This window comes from Pteropus medius, unplaced genomic scaffold (assembly GCF_902729225.1).
Source record: "Pteropus medius unplaced genomic scaffold, Ma_sr-lr_union100, whole genome shotgun sequence".
NCBI lineage: Eukaryota > Metazoa > Chordata > Mammalia > Chiroptera > Pteropodidae > Pteropus > Pteropus medius.
In genome coordinates this window covers 3,178,507-3,200,263 of record NW_024340700.1, presented here as the reverse complement: position 1 = coordinate 3,200,263, position 21,757 = coordinate 3,178,507, and the positions used below count along the sequence as shown (strand labels likewise).

General features: G+C 41.5%; 2 protein-coding genes across 2 annotated transcripts in view; one reads left to right on the top strand and one right to left on the bottom strand.

The window, feature by feature from the left end:
• The window catches only part of PACRG (parkin coregulated), a 432,037-nt gene extending 421,664 nt beyond the window's left edge, over positions 1–10,373 (bottom strand). The window contains exon 1 of the mRNA XM_039881247.1: positions 9,941–10,373. Coding sequence (XP_039737181.1) covers positions 9,941–10,096 — 156 coding nt within the window. The 5' untranslated portion in view covers positions 10,097–10,373. The remainder of the gene's footprint in view (positions 1–9,940) is intronic.
• A 90-nt stretch (positions 10,374–10,463) lies between these two features.
• The window catches only part of PRKN (parkin RBR E3 ubiquitin protein ligase), a 1,016,620-nt gene continuing 1,005,326 nt past the window's right edge, over positions 10,464–21,757 (top strand). The window contains exon 1 of the mRNA XM_039881228.1: positions 10,464–10,676. Coding sequence (XP_039737162.1) covers positions 10,670–10,676 — 7 coding nt within the window. The 5' untranslated portion in view covers positions 10,464–10,669. The remainder of the gene's footprint in view (positions 10,677–21,757) is intronic.

The window sequence follows — 21,757 nt, the reverse complement described above, 5'->3', positions numbered from 1 at the left end:
ATTGTACATTTAAAGAAAATGAAGACAGGAGGTATTGCGAAGATGTGCAAAAATGGAGCTTGCCTCGCATTAAGTGCTTCAAAGAGCAGGTGCACGAACAGAACCAGGAGGAATGGGTACTGTCTGCATGAGTTTGCATTGCTCGTTGTCAGGCTGTGTTCAGCTGTGTTAGTACGCTTTTCGTTCAGCTCTTACTTGGTGGCACAAAATATTAACAGCATGGGGAAAACTGCATATGAAGCTCCTGCTTACACTGACATCATTCCCCTATTTATGAATTAAATCTGAGCTAAAAGGCATTACAGAAACATGCACTGTAACAGAACAGCCCAAATAAAAAGGAAACCTGAAGAACGATTCCTAAATTCTAATTCTATACACACACACACGCACTCATCGTTACTAAACTATGATGCACATTTTTGCACTGCATATAATTGGGAAGGGTATACATAAACTTTAGCATCTTGGTTACCCTGGGCGTGGACGGATGGAGTATGGAGAAGGAATGAGGCCGTACCTCCTTTACCAAGGATTATTCATCTTATCTATAAAACCAGAAGTTTATTTTAAAAATATATATTATTATAAGAAAAGGTTATTTATTAAATCTAGATGAATACATGACTATTTTATTATTTCTATGTTTATTTGCATATTTGCATTTTTCAAAATGTGGAGAAACATGATTAAAATAAAACATGAGATTCAATGGGAATATGATTAGATTTAAAAGGTAATAAGGTAGATGAATATAAAATAAATATAAAGGCACATAAAGTGATAAAATATACCACTACAAGCGAAGGCACTATTAAAATGTGACAATTTTTTTCTAAGTGATTTACATGCTCATAGCTATTTCAAAGGAATATTTTGGTTTTGCATAGTATTAAAAGGTCATCTGAAAGATTAAACTGGCAAAAAGTTAAAATTTAAAATCAACATTCCGGATATGAATTAACAGGAGAGAGTACCCTCACCAGTTTCTAAACATACTACAAAGTATAATAATTAAAAATGTGTTACATTGGTTAAAAATTCCTCTCAAATATCTCTGTATAATTATAATACAAAAGGTAACACAAATCAGCAGGGAATAGAACGCTGCTCTATATATATCTCTGGAAAAATTAATATCTCCAGCTATCTGGAGAATATAGTTTTTTGAGATCTTCCTATAATGCTCTACCGTAAATGTTCTGAATCTCTACTAAACACTACTTAATGCAACCCCAGATCAATTAGAACAATTAAATCAGAATCTTGGAGGGTGGGGCCCAGGAATCAACATTGTGAAGCTCCCCAGGTGATTTCACTTTGCTACCTGAGAACCACAGCCTTAGATGTTTCCAATCCATTCCTAATATGTATCATGAATGGGTTTCAGAGGTGCTGAGACACTGATCCCCTCAACATGCAGCAGGTGGGGAGGTTGGAGGGCAGGTAGGGCCCGGGGATACTCCAGGCCACAGGAGAGAAGGGAACCATTTCAGGTGGCCGTATAAATCAAAACTTCATTAGCATCTTCGGGTTCTTAACATCTCTGACTCAGTAATTCTACTTCAGAAATTGTATTGCAAGGAGATACAATCAAACACAGAAGAAAAATTTAAATAAAAATATTCATTTCAACAATATGTATAATGGCAAAAACTGAAAGCAACCTTGGTGAATGACTAAGTAAATTATGGCATATTCAGAGGATAATATTTTAGAAAGTCTTTTAAATGTTTCTGAGGCGTTTGTAATGACATGTAAAATATTAGCATGTTAGATGGAATCCATAAATTTCATATAAGGTATTATAATTATACTTAATACACACTAAATATGTAAGCCATACAAACATAGGCATCCATATATATATATATATATATACATACATATATATATATATACACACATACTCTTCATTAAGTACACATGTGCTTTGCATTCTACAAAAATATATACAATTAAAAATTTTTAAACATGTATGTAATGAACAGAATTTGTGACATAATTATTTTGGTCAAAGAAAGCAGAATACAAGGATTGAAAACCCAATGAGCAGGAGGCCTGGTCTGTCTGGTCTCTGAGCTTTGTCACACTGCCCCTGACTCTTTCCCACTGTCCCTTCATCCTTTATAGTTCAGCACACACAGCACCACACACTTCCACTCTGACACCCTATGAAAGGAAACAGCAGCCACCTGGCTCCTGGCACAAAATGAGCCGAGAAGAGCCAGAGCTGAAACATACAGTCTCCACTCTCCCGCAGGCTCTGTGGACTCTACTTCTGGATCAAGTTGGGCCGCCAAGGGCCTACCTCGTGTACCGCGTCAACGGAACCTCATGCAAAATCCAATTTCTCAGGATGAAATGTGCTACTGTATTTCTTGTAAGATATCAAAAGTGTGGATCTGGTGTGTTGCATGTACACTAAGTCTTCGATGCTGTCATAGGTTTTTGGTAACTTGGTAACTGTGATTTTAAAGCGAAACAACGTACAATGACACCAGTTTTACCTGGGCTAATTGATGTAAACAAGAGTTAAGTTCCTACGGCCTATTTCTGGTCACAAAAACATCTAAATAAAGATCCCAAACACTTCTAAGGGTAAACACTGAAGTAACCGAGTGCTCTACTTACGTTTAAGATGAACGAAACAAGCGATTTTCCAACCCACCGTTTCCAGTCGCGCCTGGATGGCTGGAGGCCCCCGCCCAGGGCACCAGGGGACCTGCCCTGCACAGGGCGCCCCTCCAGCCCTGCATCGCAGGGGTTCCCTCGCACCGCTGCACTCAGCCCGGGCGGTGAAGACACGCCAGGTCACCACGCATGCGTCGCTCTGGGATGCCCAGGGACCGGGAGGAACCCGGAGACAACCCCAGCAGGCCTGGGGAGAAAGGAAAACTCCACGGACAGTGACCCCTGACGGAATCGATTCGTTCCCCTCGTCAACTCCATAACCAAACGTCGTTGGAGGAAACGATGTTAATGGAGGACCCGCTGCATTTAAAACGCTATGCGACTGCCTTCTCTGAGATGGCAGCACAGGGAAAGCGGGGGATCCCGCGAGGGATGGATAGGCTGCTGCTTCTGTGAAAATGAGACACGCGTAATGTTCGCCTTTCGGCCACAGATGCCAAGCAACTTAGAAATTTGAACATCAAGTAATAAAAATACTGATCCTTATGAATGGCAGATCGATTCTCCTTTCCTTTAGCTCAGGCTTTCTACTTTAATTACATTTTATTTTATTGTTCACTGTTGTTCGTTTGATTTTATTTCTGATGACTTCAAAAACACTTATTGTGAGACAATTCAAATTGAGGAATATGTTATAAATAAATACATAAATAAAATGTTTGAGATAATTTTTTTCCCACAAAAGATAATTTTTTTCTTGTTATATTTTAGAGAGGGATGAAAGTCACCATTAAGAGAATGGAAAGGAAACTCTCAGAGTAGAAAATTGTACTTGCAAAACATATATTTGACAAATACCTGACATCGTTTAGGACAGAATACGAAAAATAAAAAGTACTACAAATAAATAAGCCAAATCAAGCCAAGAAAAAACCAGAGGAAAGTCTTTAAAAAGAGAATTCAAAAAAAAGAGGATAATCAAATGGCAAATATATTAAAAACTTTTAAATTTCACTAATCACAATAAAAATAATTAATCCACAATGAGATAATATTATACACCTACTAGAATACCCAAAATGCAAAATAAAAAAAATACCAATTACTAGTGAGACTATAGAGCAAATGATACTCTCTTATAGATTGGGCAGAAGTTTAAATTTGAAAAATCAATTTGGGAGCAGTTTTGATATAGTTAACTATTGCGAACATACACACACCCAAGGACCCAGCAATTCTGTCTTTGGACATTTACACCTATGCTCTCCAAAAATGTATTAGAATTTTCCTAGTAGCATTATTTGTAACAGCCCTAACCTAGAAGTCACACAACTACTCATCAACAGAGAAATAGATAAGTAAATTATCATATTCATATGAAAATACTGTACAGCGATGAGTATGAAGGATCCATGTGCAGTGACGTGGGAGAATCTCACACATTCGGTGGTGATCTCAGAAGCCAGACACAAAACAATTACACACTTTGTAATTTCATGTATATAAATACACATCTACTGAGAGAAGTCAGGGTGAGGGGAGCTTGGGGGTGTGTTAGGGCAGTGACTGAACAGAGCCCGAGGGGTTTTGTGGTGTTGGTAATTTTTCTTGATATGGGTGTTGGCTATACCAGTGTGTTCGGTTTGATCTTCATCAAGTGACACACACAGAATATGTGTATTTTCTGTTTGTATGTTATGCATCAAAGTTTAAAAAGAAAGTATCAAGAGAAGACCAGTTGAGTCAGAAAAATCTAGAAATATAGGTTCTATTACTCGCTCTACGATGTAGTAAGTGTCCCAAAACCACCACAACAAAAAATTAAATTGTCCAAGATTTATATGCTAAATAGAAAAAGTCTGCCCTGCTTCCTCATAGGACTGGTTAGCAAGTCAAATGAAATAAAGATGACTAGTCCTATGAGATATTAAAGCATAGACAAAGCTACTATAACTATATACATATAGCACTGATAGATCATTCAAGTCAAATAGGAAGATATTTGATATAATTTAGTTTAACTATATGTAGAGAGTCATGTAGCAACCCTCTGACCCGTTGGGAAAAAAATATTCTACCTCATTTTCTAAACCAAAATGAAATCAAGATGAAGCAAAGCTTTAAAATAAAACATTGAAATTATAAGAGAACTAAGGGGAAAAAAGGCTAAATTTTTTCCCAAATCTTAGATAGGAGAGAGCTTTTCTAAGGCAAACCACTTTAATGTTTTATAATGAGCACACGTAACTTTTATAATAAGCTAACTACAATATCGCATAAAACATTTGTAAATTAATCTAATTCCTATGTTTTATATTTCTATAACTCCATTAGCATTTTTTTGAAGCAGCTAATTCAAAGATGATTCTCTATAGCATAAAACACGGCTATTCATTCATTCGCTGGACAAAAAAATAGCACCTACTATGTGCCAGGAACTTTCCTAGAGCTGGAGATGGAGCAGTGATTGAAACAGTAATAATCCCCTGCCCTCGAGGAGCTTACTCTGTAGTGGAAAAAGACACAGGATGAACTCAAGAACTGAGGGTGATAAGTATCTATGAAAAAATACAAAACAGGGCAAGAAGCCAGGACTGCTAGAGCAGGGATGAAGGGGATTATTAAGAGGTTGAAAGTCTAACTAGCCAAAGAAGTCTTCAATAAAAAGTTAATTTTTGAACGAAAATTCAAAGCACCGAGAGATGGTAGAATGTAGGAGGGGATGCATTTCAGGCAGAGCGAGCAAGATGCGCAAAGGCCCTGAGGCAGCCCTGTGACTGGAACGGCTTGGAAACTACTGTGAGTGGAACAGGGTGGGGTGAGCTGACATATACGGATAAAGAAGAAAGGAAGCTAGACTGCACGGGGCCTTACGCGGGTAAGAACGTTAGCTTTTACTCTGAGTGAGATGAGGAGCCACCTGAGGGTCTGAGGAGAGCAATGTCATGGTCGGGCTGAGTTTTGAAGGGATCTTCTAGGCTCCTACATTGGAAGATGATGGTTAAAAAAAACCCAGACCAGAGACAGGTAACGATCAGAGCGATGAGAAAGCGGGAGCTGATGACATGAGCAGGAGTAGACTTGCTTGCCTTCATTCAGCAAATATTTATGGAGCGCACTGCTACATGTCGGTTAGGATGATAAGGTGAGTTAGGCACAGATGCTGCCCTCGCAGGGAATGTATATGAGGAGGTGAAACATGACTAGAAATTGCTATAATACCTGGTAGAAAACAATGAACGAAAGATACGTTTCCATCTTGGTTGACAAAGGGGGAGAATTTCAAGTCACTTTGAAGCAGCTGGCATTTCAGCTGGCTGCATAAACATAAGCCCCCTGACGGCGAGTGTTCCGCCTCTCCTGTTGCTGGATTCTGAGCACCTAAAACAGTGCTGGGCACAGGTAGTGACCAGTAGATACTCGCTACCTAAAGACCGAAGGAATACGTGTGTGCAGATTTGTACACAGACCTTGTGGGAGAAAGGCACTCGAGCGAAGGGAACGACGTATGCGGAATCACAGCTGTGAAGAGTTACAGTTTAATTTGGCGGAAGCAAATGAGAACAGTAGGAGATAAAGGTAAAACCATAGACTGGGGGTGGACCTTGCTAGCCCTGTGGAGGTAACACGATTTCTTCCTTCCTGTAAAGCTGAGGGACTCCCAAAGCTTTCAGCGGTGATTAAGAGGAGAACTCGTACCAGAAAGGTGAGTGTCACAGCATTTAGGATAGTTGGTTGAGGCAACCAACCATGTGGTGGATAGAGTCTAGCAACCAGTTTGGATGCTACTGTAAAAATCTAGACGAAAGGCGATGAGGGCCTCGATCGGGTTCTTGTCTCTTGGTCCCTTCATTATTAATATTTCCACTGTACCGAACTATTTGTAGATGTGTATATATTTGTACTGTAATAATTTACTTGTCTATCTCCTTTTTCTTCACGAGCGGTATTTAGCACAGGTGGAGGACATGTCTAATTGTCCCCCAATTTCTCTTCATCCGTTTATTATGGTAATGAAACGCCTCAGCTTTTAGCGGTGACAGACCTCACAGTCAGAGACTGCATTTTCCGGCCTCTTCTGCACCTGGATGTGGCCATAAGACTAAGTTTTGGCAATGGAAGTGAGCGGAAGTGATGAGAGCACCCTCTGGGACATCCCTTCTAAGCAGGCTGCTTGCTCTCTATTTCTACCTGCCTTTTCGTGCAGCTCCTTACCCATTTTTCTCTCTTCCTGCATGGAGTGGGTGTTGGAGATTATCCTCTTTTAGAACTACTTAACTTTCTTAGGCCTTTTCCCAATGGAGCAGGTATAGGGGCCTGGAGTTGCCGCAAGGATCAACTTTCATAGGCTTTTGCAAAAAGAGAACATGGGGAGGCAGGGCCCCACCTCCATGATTGTGCACAAATTTGGATTTTTATATGTGAGAGAAGCAACTTCCATTTTAGTTAAGCCATTGTTATTTGGTCTCTGTTAAAGCACCCAAATTGGTATTTTAATATATAGTTTATAAATATTGACCACTACTGCTGTGTGTTAAATGAGTATATGATTGCGAGTCTAAAAGTACACTTACATCTATACAAGTAAACTAGTAACAAATAATTATTTCTCTCATTCTGCTGAGCTGTAATAATGAAACATCTATCGTCTGGTGAAAAGGAAAACAGCAACATAAAGCTTAAACTGAGGTCAACGTCTATGTGGAGCTTGGGTCCACATCCTCACTTGCTTTGTCAAAGGGTGATTAGCACAGCAAGCCTCTCCCGTCTGCTGAGATAAAGATGGTACAGGACAGGGTTACTGGATCATACCACATACGAGGCCTTTAAAGGGAAATCTTCAAATTCTACATCTCATCATAATGTTCAGGCAAACATTTTAACAATATCAATTTGAATATTATTCTCTGACTGCAAGACTTGTGTCATTGCTTGTTTTCATATAGAATGCAACAACAATTTCAAGGGAGTGAAGGAACTACTTACTATTGAAGAACATTGGACGCTGGGATTTAAAACTCTAGCCATTTATGTTTATTACTGTTTTGTAAATAATTTTGCAGTCTTGTATATCAATTATGAATTTAAATAAAGACTATACAGGTCATCTGATCAAATCTGATCAAGATCGTGTGCTTATATTATTACTAAAGCACTCTTGAAGAAACCACGGGAGTCTCCATATAACTCTTTAAGGTATAGTTCTATGTGTCTTTTGTGGAAGAGACTGGAATGGTGACTTCCTTAATTGGCAAGTGTTTGAAAGAGGAAACCGAAGGCAAGCCCTAACACCAGGGAATTGTTTGGGGGCTTGGCTTTTGGAACAAGGCGTTGAAATTAAGAAAAGCTGGAGACTGGCATATCGTTTTCCGAATAAAAATAAACTTCAAAAAAGGGGGATATTTTGACTTTATGTCAAAAGATCTATACTGTTGAAGACAGAAACGGTGAAACGTAAATACTGAATATGAAAAGAAAAAAGGTTTTATTTCCTATACCACTGAAGTCAGTTTGTGTAAACAGTACTGTCTTTCTTTTATCAAGACTAGTGCTGGTGATGGTGGCTTCCTTAGCGTAGGACAGGGATTTTGTTTTGCTGATCCCAAATCCCTGGAACTGTGCTTAACAAATTCTTAGCTTTAAAAAAGTCGTCGATTGAATGAATGAATGGATGATGTTTGTATGTAAGAATTATGATTTCCATTAAATGAAATAAAAAATTATCCATCGTGTTTTGAAGACTCCAATAGAAAAATAGATATTATATTGAGATTTTTCTCTAAAAAATATGAAAATAAGATAATTTATCTCAAGTTGTTTATAAAGAAGCCTGCTTCATAGCCAGTGTCTTTTTTTGTCTGTTAAGTATATTTATTACATTTGGCAATACTGAAATATTTGGTTTTCCAGAACTATGACTTTAGCATAAGGCTATGTTTAAAAAAATGACTATGAATATAGTTTAGAAAAAGAAAGAATCTGAACAATATTTTTTTACATCTGTGAAAAAATACAGCATTGAAAGTCACTAACATTATAATCATAAATATGTGGAAGAAAAGAACAATTAGCTCAAACAGTTATGGAATTCTGTACTGCTGATAAACGGTCATCTTGGCTTCCACGACAACCTATTCGCATGAAATACATGCAAAAGACTAAAGCTACAACCAGCAGTTTTCGTTTATTTCTAATAATTTTACCTATTGTAAATCAACTGACACACAGTCCAATAACCAGAATATTATTTTGTCGAGCAACGTGGAAACCTGGACTAGGGGTCTAGAGGCAATCTGTTTCATTCACATATTTTAAGGATGTGGTTTAGGAATAGGTATTAGGTTTGCAACATTTATGTAAAACAAATAATGTGATACTGAAAAGCAATACTATTCATTTAACATAATGAGTCGCTATGCAGTAAGTCAGATCCTCCTGGAGTGTAAATTATACAAATTTGAAAGCTGCATTTATTATTTAATATCTCATTCCCAGACAGGTGCTTACTCAGTAGTAAAACCTGGTTTAGCATAGCAAATTGAAAGCTGTTCAAAAACAGATAGGAAAGTTTTTTTTTTTACTCTATCATCCATGTAGCTAAACCATCTGTGTGCATTTTAAACTGTTTTTTTCTCAATAGTATTGAGACTATTTTAACTATGAATAAAATAAATGAAATATGAATTGTATTAATAGCCAGAGATGCTTGAACCGAAGCTTGGATTTTAAAAAATTTACCATTTAAAAGGTCTGTTTGGAAATAATCTTCGCATTAAGTTGCCCTTCAGTATTCTAACAGGCTGGTACCATTTTGTAAGAAAAGAATGTTGTTAGAGTAAATGCTAGGATATTCTGATATTTCCTAGGTTAAATTGATGAGATTTCATGTTATAGATTATTTAATGAGTTTATGCTCCCAACTGTACGATAAGCCCATGTCAAATTTTGCAAGAGATTTTAAGATTTCTAAGAACTCACCTTCTATAAGGCCCTTTGCTGATGGGGCTAGTTTAGGAATCAATGAGGAAAGGGGGTCTTTTCTGCTTCATAAATAGCTTGAGAGTAATTCGGGGTGGCCTAGAAACCAGGAATTATTAGGAAAGTGCTTATAAATGGGCATCGTGTATCACCCGCTGAAGATCCTTTCTAAGAACCTAGCCTGGACCTCCGCACGCTGGTGGGTGCCGTCGGCCACTGGCCAACTAATTGCCTTTTTTGGCAAAGCCCACCCAAGGGCCGGCCAACCCCTGCCACCTGGTGTCCCCTGATTCGGAGCGAGTGCATTCGATGCGGGAAGATCACTTACGACTGAGTTTTTCATCATGGCTTTGACTGTGAAGCCCTCGGAAACCAGGGCGTGAGGCTGGTGCCCCGGGAGCGGCTGTTGTGCCAGCAGCTTGGTCCTCTTCGGCAGCTTGTCTGGGCATTTGTTTAAGCTCAGGGTCTCTTTTTCTGCCACCATCTTCCTAGAAAATGTCTTGTTCTCATAAAACGTGTAGTAAAAGACTCAGTGGGTTTTACGGATGTGAGGAGGAGGTCGGGGGAAAAAATGTAAAAAGGCGCGTTAGTGGTAGAAATTCAGCCCCTCGAAGCGCCCAGGCTGATCCAGATGTTTGGAAGCTCCTGGGTGAAGGGACTTGAGGGGCGGGGAGGGGCGGGAAGAGGGCCGGACCTTGGCTGGAGCTGCAACAAGCTTCCAAAGGTGAGCCTCGGTTGCTAGGCGACGCGTCAACACTGCGGCCGAGCGGCCCCACCCCGCCCCCCCCCGGTGACGAACTTCTCCTGGGCCTTAAACCGGAAGAGCGTCCGGCAGCGGGCGGCGGGAGCCGGGAGCAGAAGCTACGCGTTAAAACTACGACTCCCAGAAGGCCGCGCGCCACGCGCCTGCCGCGCATGCGCACCCCGGCGGCCGGGCGCCGGGGAGGGGTGTCTCGGACATTTCAACCCCGAGCGCGCGGCCGGTGGGAAGTGCGCGCGGGCGCCGGTGTGCGCGCAGGCCCCTTCCTGCCCAGCAGTCGGCTTCTGCCCAGTGACAATGATCGGTACGTGGTGCCTGCCAGGTACAGCCTCTCTGCGCCGCCCTGCGCCCAGCTGCGGCGCCACTCCGGGCCCCGCACGACAGGGACCCCAGGGTGCCCTCCGGTGCCACCTGTCAGTGGCAGGGCGGCAGTGTCAGCGCTGTCCTTAGCCCGCGCCGCCGGCTTCCAGTGCCCGCCGTGGTCCGGCCGAACAAGTGTGTGTGTTGGTCTCAGTCCCCTCCCGTCCCTGGTTTGACAGGCGTCCCGCCGAAGACAGCTCAGCGCGGGGACCCGTGCGCCGCCCTGGGCGTAGGCGGGGTCCGGTCCCGCAGCGAGCGCGCGGCCCCGCCCCCCGCCCCTCGGGGCGCCGCGGCCGCTGTCCTCCGGTATAGGACAGCCGGACGCTGTCGTCCACGCCCACGTCGGCGGGACTCGGGGCAACCCCAGCGGAGCCTTGAACTCTGATGCAAGGCGCCTGCCGATGGTGGTTGGGCACAGGAGAGATTCCTTCAGATGGATCTAAACTTCCTGTCACCTCGAATTTTTTCTTTTAAATCTCTCATTGGAGGTCTGAGGTGAAAAAATAAGAGTAAATAATAGCAAGGATTAAAACTTTTTTTGCATAATGAATTAACTATTCATTATGCAAAATTATGATTTTTCTGAAACGCAAAATGACCCAGGTGCAAGAATGCGAATAAAGCTTTGGAAGCGGCTATTAGAATTGTTTATAGACGCTGTAACGTATAACGTAAGCGAAGTTCCTCTATTCCAGGGCAGTTAAACCAAAAGCTATTTTTAGGCATTTTCTCTGAAAATTAGTGGAAATGCATAGTGTGATTAGAAAACATTGCTTCTCAGTGCCCACCATGATTTGTTTGGGGAGTTTTGGGAGTTTATTTTGACGGAGACTTGTTCTAGAGTACGTATGGGTTTGGTGAGCTTATTTGGGGATTATTCCTGATGAGCGCCATTTACAAAACATTTGAAAATTGCAGCAAGTACATCTGAAGTCAGGTGCAGTCTATCTAGAAAGATGAGAGATGGATCTTTAAAATGTGTAAGTTTGTATGCACTAATAAGCTCTCCATAAATATTTTATTAAATTAATGTTAAAATATAAAATATTCTACGTATCGGCGGGAGAACCATGCCAGTTAACTGACAGTGTCTTCGCAGCGATGATAAAACCAAAGGATGTGCCGTTTTTCTTGTTTTTAGCATGGTATGAACTTTGAAAGTTATCAACTTAAGAAAAATGCATAAATTTTTTTGAGTTTTTTGAGTCTTTTTATGTGACAATTACATAGGATCCACTTGTAAACACAAATTTCAACTGAATCAGAAAACCAAGTAGAAATTTTTCAAACTCTATGATGTCAGTATTTTACAGGAAAAAATAGACCTTATTATAAAGATAATTGTGCAAATGTTATTTTAATTCAACTTAATCTAGTGCATGGATAATTTTAAAATAAATTTATGGTAAAGCTGTATAAAGACAGGGACTTAAGATCTAAAATCATCACTTAACTCTAAATTAATATCTAATAAATGATTATGTAACTATTAGGATAAAATATGTTTTGGTAGTTTCATTTAGGTTTTATTTGGGATTTAGGGACACAAGAAGGAAAAGTGTGCCTTCTGGATTTGATGATTAGACAGTTCTCAGTAAATGACAATGACGTGAAGAATATCAGGTGGATTTTAAAAAGGTTTATTTCTCATACTCCAGCTGTTGTTTTCCATAGTCCAAATAAGTGTGTATTACAACATAAATAATTAAATCCATGCCCCATCCAGCGAAAAATATTTTACATGTAAAAACCATGAGGACAATGTGTAATAAATTATTTTATATAACTAGTTGCATTGCATAAATCTGTCAGTGGGAATATTTTAGTAAAGATCTTAATTGTCAGTTTTGGGCTTGGTTGTGTTGAATAGTGGTAAAGGTTTTAGAATGATGAGATTCCTGCTTTTGTGACTAAACTTTGGAGCCAGGAAAGGCATCACAGTTTATATCCTGTGATAAGCTGGAGACCAAAATACACGTAACTCTATATCTGGGGATGTTTTTATCCTTTAAAGATGTGTGTGCTACTCAGAACTTGCCCATTTCATGCTTGCGCTCTTTTTAATTGCTATACCCTCTTTAATTCAAATAGTACTCTTCCACTTTATTTAAATCTTGGCTCACTTTTGAGAGGAAAAAAAAAATGGGTTTCCAGGTAGAATAGGAGTAAAGTATTACCTCCCTACCCATAAAATTATCTTCCTTTTACTTTCTTAAAACCAAGATTTTCTTCCTGGCCCTGACTATTTGAAAGCACTTGTATTTCTCACTTGGATAATGATTGATAACGCCGTGACCCAGACAAGGCCAGAAACAATTTAATTAAAGCCAGTGAAAAATTGTGACTTTGTGAGAAGTATGGGGAAGATTTTCAAGATAATATAAAGCAGAATAGAAGAACTTCAAGAAATTCAGCTTAGAAAAATGTAACTTTTGGCACCTCTATTATAAAGATATTTTACCCTCTTTTAAAATTAGCAATTCTTTGTGTTTAAAATTGAATTTTAGTAGTGATATTTGTGGTATATTCTGAATGTCTTATAGAATTAGATTTAGGTATTTGAGTAGTATCAGATATTAAAGTGTGTGGATATATGTACAACAGTGTTGCCAGTATTGAAATTCAAATTCAACGTCTTATTCTTTAAAAAGATTTTTGATGCATTTAAAAGACACAATAATTAGAACATAGTCTGTTCTGTGCCTTGTTTAACTTAACATCTCTTAGAAAACTTAACGTTTCTGCACGTATAGATCTACCCCATGGTAATTTCTGCCTAGACTTTAATTTATGGATGCACATAAATTATGCAAATACTCTCAAATAAATGAGCACTCAGTAAGTTTACAGACAATTGCTATCATCAAGAATGTTTGTGTCCTTATTTTATTTGCATATGTATAAAGTAAAAACCTTATTAGAATATCTGGATGGGTTTTCTAGAAAAAGAGTTTCTAGCTTTGAATTCTGCAAGGTATTTCCAAATTGCTCTAAAGTCAGTTGCCCAATTTTGCATTCCTGTCTATCACAGCAAAGTAACAAAGAGCTGACCTGTCCCTTTGGGCTGAAAAAACTTGAGAAAGACATTCTCCTCAGAGCACTCGCTGGATTTCTTCTGTCTCCACTACTTCCCTGCCCCCAGGTCAGCGCCTGTGAGCAGTGTGCAAGCTGAGCAGCAGTCCTTGCTGGCCTTGACCTGTCCAACCGTGTTTTACAAAGTGCCCATTTCCCCCGTGTCCTAGAAAAGACTTTTATTTTTGCCTTCTGATAGATGAAAAACAGTATGTTTTAATTATTAAAATGACTTTAAGGAGGAAAAAACCCTCACCTCTCATTTTAGAATGCTTTATTTCCACGAAAGCGGATCCAGTAATTGAGCACCAACTGTGTGCTCAGTACTGCTCCAGGTATCAGGGATACCTGAGTGAAAAGAAAAAAAAAAGAGAGAGAAAAGTGTTCTGTTATCATGAATATAATAAAGTCTAACTTTATTATTTGCCCACAAATCTACATACTCGTTTTAAAGCTTGTGTGTGGTGAATTTTGAAGTCTCAGAGTTTATATTTTTAGCCGACTATACTGTGTACTGCCACTTGCCCTGCCCTTTCAATAATTTTAAGTATAAAGAATGACTCTACATCTAGAACCCAGAGTAGGCTGTAAAGCTTCTGTTTATGATGAGGTAGAATTGCGTCTACTAAATTTTTACAAAGAAGATTTTGTATAATTATGTACAGTTTTTGGAGTCCAAAGGCTCTAAAATGATGACCTTATGCCCTTTTCAATTTTGGAGCTAGTTCTAAGGATTTTTTTTTTTTTGAAGTTTGCATTTTTTTGAAGCCTTATAGCTTCATTGTTTGAAAATGAAAATACTTTGTATTAAGATATACCAATCCATTTCTACCTCCAAAGCTTCTTTGAAAAATGCAGAAAAAAAACCCCAAAAACCCATCTCCTTACTTCGAACTGCTTCATATTCATGAAAGCAGTTTCAATGCAGAATACTTTATTCTGTTCGCTTTTAGTTCTTTGATCAATGAAAATTGTTTCTTACCTGCTGTTTTTTCAGCCTTTAATTGTGGCCCAGTGCTTATTCAGTGGTTCTGTTTTAATTTGCATTTAATGAGCTCATTTAAAATGTTTCTTTGTAGTAATCTGAATGGTTTCTCTCTTAAGTTTTGTAATATTAGAGAAAGGGATTTGTGCGGCAGCTGGCCGATTTATGTTGCAGCTCCCTTTCCTGGTTTATTTACCTCGCCCTGTAGGAGAGAATCTTGGTTAAAAGGAATTGCAGGAATCCAACGATTTCCCCCAGTACTATGTGTCCTAATTATCTAGAACTTCTACCAGGTTATTCAAATATCTGTTTTCACTAAATAGAAAACTTTCTTCTTTGAATTAATAGGTATTTCAATTCACAGTACTGACGTTGGTGCCATTTCTTTCCAAGGTGCTGAATCAGGCAGCGCTGAGCAGGAGGCCCGGGTGGGTGGTGTCTGTGTGTACTGCCTGTGGGGGAGGGTCATGGAGAAGTAGAAGATACACAGAAGTGTTTGAGAACTTTCAAAAGTCTTTCGCCAAAAGTCATACCATCCCCGGTGAGTTTGTGATCCAGCTGGACTGAGAAGATATACCTTTGGGCTAAGGGTCCCACCGTCTCCCCAGTAGAAGCAGAGTGATTAGAAAGATATGTGTCTATGTGAACACATATCTTTGAATGCCCTTCCTCTCTGTAGTACATTTAGAACCTGCCGTTCATGCTTCAAGACCCATTTCAGAAGATACAACTGTATATGAGGTCTTCCTTAAGATTTCCACCTGGGTGTTACCACGTACCCATTTTTCAGTCTGAAGCAATTAGCTCCACCTTTAGAATCAAGATTTTAGCAACTGCCATTTGTCAGGTCCTTGCTCATAGTGTAGAAAGTATGCAGAACCACACACAGAAAAGCATTATGAACGGATCGTATTTTGAAAAGATGTTCATGGCCGTAATGCAAAGCTGTGGTACAGTACGGGTCCAGGTAACCGTTAATGACTCCTGTTCCCTCTCAAGCAGATGACCATCCACCGAGAGCGATAGGGCGATTTGTGGGGTGGGAGTTGGCTTTTCTCAGGGCGATGTCATCGATTAGCTCATCTCTCTGATCAAGGGCCATATTTCTAAAAAAAAATTGTTCTAATTTTTGTAGAATGTATTATCTGTTATCGATAGGTATGCTTCTTTGTCGTGCGACTAAAGCTTTACGTTTATTTGTGTTCCAAAAATAACCTGCATCTCTCTCTTCAGTGCTTGGCACCTGACGCTTAGCGTTCCGTTTATAGTCTCTTCTCTAGGTGAAGAGGGTGGTGCTGCTGCAGCTAAGCTGCCAGGTGGCCATCGTGGTGCAGGGGACAGTCGCTTCCTTTCTGCTGTCCGCGTGACCTTCATGCCTGGCCACGTGTGGAGAGCATTCGTGGACAAATGTCTGTCTGTGTGTTAGGGTACTCATGGACTCTTCATGACTTCTCCAAGACGTGAACTTGTAAGACATGAACAGGGTCCCCCGCCGAGGGGAACATTACAGCCCTTACTATTGGAAGAGAGAAAAATTGCTGTGTGCGATAGATGACAACCTCACCCATCCCCCAAACCCCACCCCCACCCTTATCGGATTAGGAAAACAATGAATGAGTCCGGAGCTAACACTGGTGTTTCCACTGAGATATTTTCATTATTTATCTATGTAACTGAGGAATGTACTAGTTATTCCTATGATTAAAGGTTTCTGGAGTTTCAGTATATAAATCAGATGACCTGAGATGGAGCCCTTTGTAACAACATAATGATTTTTTTTTTTAAGCTTATTGTCCAGGGTAGATGCATTTTCCAGAACGTGGAAAGATAAGAACTAGACATCTGAAGCTCACTCTGTGCTCTGGATAACATGGGGAAGTAGGACCGAATGTCTGTAATGTCTGTGTTTCTGAGGCGAGAAACACCTGCACCACGCCACCTTTTCTCATTGGTCCTTCGTCCTTCCCCACGTTCTTCGATTTCCTCAGAAGCTGGATTTTTAAATTTCACTCTTCAGCTCACAGGAGCAGCTGGTCTCTGAGTAAGTTTCTTTGCTTGCCGCCGGTGTTCCCGCCAGGCTTGGCTGTCGGTCAGGAAAGTGTTGCTGAGGGTCATCATGGGGATGGCAGGACTAGGCAGACCCGGAGCCGCTGCGGCCCCTCCCTCAACAGGGAGCTGTCTGACCCAGGCAGGGAACATGCAGGCCCAGGCTCTGCATTTTGCTCTTGGAGGAATCTGATCCTCATTACAACTATTTTTTTCTTAAGCCGGAGTTTTGGAGAGTGATGAACTTTGGGCTGGCTGGAGGACAGGGAAACAGCCTTACTGAAGAAGTAAAGATTTAAGAAGAATAATTTATGCTCTAGGTCTCCTCTCTACCCTTGACCTCTAGCTCAGAGTCGATTTCTGCCCCGTCGTGCATCATTGTGGGGTGAGAGGTACAGATTTAAGCACAACTGAGGCAGCATTCCGTGGGTTGCTGCTCGTTTGGGCTGCTGACGACAAACAGACATAGAGTGCACAAGTTAGCTGACTGTCACCAAACAGGTTTAAGTAATGAGGTGTGGCAGCACCTAAGGGTGCTTTTAAACAGAGACGCCCGCATTTGTACTGTTGAGTAGGAATTGCGTGTGTCGTGCCGCGGTCAGTTTAAGCACAACTCCCTGGTGTAATAGTGGGGGCCAGGATTCGATTCCGCTCCTGTTCATTTAGGACCTGGTGGAATCCAAGCCAGCAGCGGCTCAGGGGATTTCTCCCTTCATCCTGCGTGGTCCTCCCTAGAGCTTTCTTCTCTCTTGTCCATGGTGTGTGTGTGTGTGTGTGTGTGTGTGGCACATGCAATTTCTCATTACATGCAAAGTTTCTATCAGATGTAAAGTTGCTATCAAATTGTCAGGGCCGAGCTGATCGAGAAGGGAAGGCCCGGGTGGTCAGACGCCCAGTTGGAAAAACACACGAGGAGCTGACATGGGAGCGAAACGGCCGGCACCAACTTCATTGCGAGGAGCACGTGTTCCTGCGCTAGGGGACCGCACGGGCTTTATCTGTGTCAGAGAACAGCAGTGGCATTCTGCCACCCATGCGAGATGCAAGAAGCTGAGTCAGACTTGCATAAGGTAGGCACAGGCGCCTTCCTACATTAATGCACCATTCTAAACCAGGCGTCCTTGCCTGGCCTCGAGCCTGGATCACGGCCAGACCTGGACCCACACAGATGTGTTGATTCTTTTTTCCCCATCAGCTCGACTTCAAGGAACTCACCAAATAATCTTATTCTCTGTATGATGCCGGAGCTTCGTACTGGCTCCATACGCTGTCCTTATACCCTGGCAAGCACTGGGCACTGTAGCACTGCAGCATATTTTATAACCATTTTTTGGGGTGAGGAGAAGGTTCTCGAATATTTTTTATTTGGGGTTTAACATCTGAGGAACTTCTCTGTTGGGTCTAGTCATGGTTGTCACTGTTTTTTTCTGTATAAATTTATTAAAAATCCCTTATGGCTTCTGCAGCCAATTTAATTATCTTATGCTCAATAGAATGCAAATTATGCTGGTAAACATAGTCAGAGGAGGGGTGGTGATACCATTTGAAGTCAGGTTTCTGGAGGTGACATGATTTTTTTTTTTTTGTCCTCGAGCAATGATGACAGCAGGGTGATAAAAATTAATTGCCTAAGACTGATAAATATGTGTGAATTGTTTAATAGTTAAGAAATGTTTTTAAAGTATTAATGTAAGAGCTTAGTTATCATAAATGAAAATTAGATAGCATTGGTTGCCATTTACATATGGAAAATATATCTTTGGGTTGTGGGATTTTTTTTCATTATACTTTTCTATGTTTTTCAAATACTTAGCATTAAGCATATGTAATTCTCTGGGAATTAAGAAATGTAGTAAATGTTATAAACACAGTCTTAAGGAAAGGACAAATGCATCACCATTGCTATATATGTAGACCCAATGATGCTTTTACGACAAATTATGTCAGATAAATTACTGATGGTAGCTTCCAGTAATGTCATGTTTCGGTCCTACAGGTGTGTTTCCTGGAAAAGAAACATTACTATGATGATGTCACTAACTTTTTTCAATAGTATTATGTGCTTTGGGGGCATAGCTCAGTGTCTGTATTAGTTTCCTGTTGCTGCTTTAATAAATTACTGTAAGTTCGGTGGCTAAAAACAACACAGTTATCCTCTGACAGTTCCGGAGGTCACGAGTCCCAAGAGAGGTTCAAGGGGTGAAAACCAGGGTGTCAGCAGGACAGCCGCTGCCGGAGCCTCCTTGGGCCCTCACGGAGAGCCCTCTTCCACGGAGACGGGGCCTCACAAGCTCCCGGCTCTTCCCCCGGCCTCCGTTTCCATGGCCACACTGGCGTCTCCTTCACTATAACCTTGACCTTTCTCGACCTTCCTCTTACAAGAACACTCGTGGTTACACTTAGGGGCCTCCGGGATACCCTCCGACCTCAAGGTCCTGTATTAATCTCATGTGCAGAAGTCCTTTTTGACATAAGGTCGCGTTCAGAGGTGTCGGGATTGGGACGTGGACATCTCGAGGAGGTCCAAGTCAGCCTCCCAGTTGCCATTAAGGTCATCAGCGTTCGAAAACTGGCTTTGAAGTGTCTTATCGTGAACTAAGGATGGCAGGTGTAGGACATTGAATTTACAATGTTGTTACTTGATTTTGCCTTTTCTGGGGTCATTTAAAGGCAATGCAGTAACGTTACACATGAGGGATCTAGTTTTTTGCGTGTGTGGATTAGTTGCTAAACCTGGCCAAGGACATAACTTGCTTTTCAAGGCAGTGTCCCCAGGTGGTGAAAGAGCATGTGGCCCCAGTCCAGGGCTGAAGTGGTGAATTACAGCCGGGGCATTTGCTGTACTGATTTGCCGTTTGTGTCCTGTAGAGCGGGAGACGCTTTGTTAAGCTCTTGGCAGGAAATACGACTTCACACAACAGCACGTGATTCAGCAAAGCAGGAGCAAATCACCATTTCGTGTATATTTTGATTTCTGATTTGCCAGTTTACTGTGAACGGTACACATAGTGTTGCTGTGGGATAGTTTAAGACTGTCTTGCCCTTCGTAAATAATAACTGGTCTGGCTTGGTTGAAAATTACAGTTAGAAGTTTTAAATAAATTCTAGTAAAGTTATGAAGGACTAAAGACAACATAATTGTGTAGCTGAATTTGCTTCATTTTTAAAAAAGACATCGGTATAGAATTTGATTTTATGAGGCGGTTTTAGCTGAAATATTTGGAAAGTATTGTTAGTACAACTGGGAGAAACTGTAAGGGAAATATGGAATACGTTTTTAAAATAGATAAGTACAGAATTTGATTTGTAAGAAAAGAAAAAGTTCATTTTTATTGGGAAAAAAAGCAAGGAAATAAATGTTAAATTCAACAAACATTTGTCAAGACTGCAGATTATAGGACGTGGGACAGGCCCCAAGTCTGCATATCTAAAAGAAGGAGTCACAGTTTAGTGAAAGTGCTCTGTCACCAGCAAAACAATGCTCCGTGAGCATGGACACTGTGACAGGTGTGTTTGCTTGTGTGGTAAAGCGGGGGGCCTCTGGGGCAGAGCTGGGGTGCGAGCTGGGCCCTCGGAGCTGACTGGTCTGAGCAGGCGGAGCAGGACGTGGGGCCTTGTCAGCACACCTGTGCTGGGGAAGGAGAAGGAGTTGGTGGGACAGAGCGAGAGGGGCGTGGAGTGGGGACCGGTGAGGGACGGGACGAGGGCGGGGGGCCTCGCCGTGTGGCTTTCTGTGCTGTGCTGCACTCTGGGCTTCGCTCTGTGAGTTCTGAGGAGCCTGCTTGGTCTTAGTGCCGGGAATGGGCATGGTCAGGTTTAATTTTAGAAAGATAGCTTTGGCTGTGGGGCCACGTTAAACCTCAAGCATTTACTTTCGGTTAACGTAGAAATTACGACAGTACTAATGTGGTCTGCCCTGATTTAATGAAAGGTGGCAGGTCTGCGACAAGTGGACACTCCGCGTTGGATGCTAAGGCCCATCTCGGGCCAAGGACGTGCACCCTAATGCCTGCCATGGCCAGTGGTAGGGGAACGTAGCTCGTTGAATCAGGGCTCCTCCAGGACAGTAAAATGTGGCCGTGCCCGTGGCCGAGAGCGAGATGCGCGTCCAGCACCCCCGAGCCTTCCCGCTGAGGGCCTGTCAGCCATCAGGACAGGTCCTCTGCCTGACGAGATCGGCGAAGCATCCTTCGGAAGGTTCGCATACTTCCGGTTATTTTGACAAGATCGTTCTCCTGCTGAAGCTTAAAGACCCAGTGTCATTCCATTTTCATGTGGTGCGTTTACTTATCTGCATCCTTCATGAGGGAGGAAGCACGCTTCGTACTTAATAAGCAAATGTGGAATTAGTGAACGTGTGAGTCAGGAGAGGGGACCATCGTCTTGTCCCGTTTTGTCTTCTTCAGCCTCCCTTTCTGCGTCTGTGGTTCAGGGGCTGGTCGGAAGAGTTGGGGCTCTGCAGATACAGTCCTGGGGGGCAGGATGGGGACTGCATTTATCTCTGTGGCCCTCAAGCCCAGCATCACCCCAATAAGTGTCAAAATGGATGAAAGGATAATAAATACGGGTAGTAACTACTCTGTGGTTTGATTCGGGTACATAGTTCATATCCTGAGATGATGATTAATTAATTGTAAGAGAGATTTTAGTCTGTCACATGTTTCTGTGCAGAAGTCGGAGCCAGCGCAGGATGCTGACTGCCCCCAGCCGTCTTTTCACGGTGTTTGGTCTTACTGCTTCTTGAATGCTTGCCCTTGATGCCATTACATTATTTTAATTCTGGAATGAGCCGGGATTTTACAGTGATCGCTCTGTGTAGGGCGTTTACAATATAAATCACGTTGTCTGTTTTCCACCTTTAGCTTTTAACTTTACAACAAATGCATTTTTGTTTCACTGGGGTCTGTACTTACTTGTTGCCC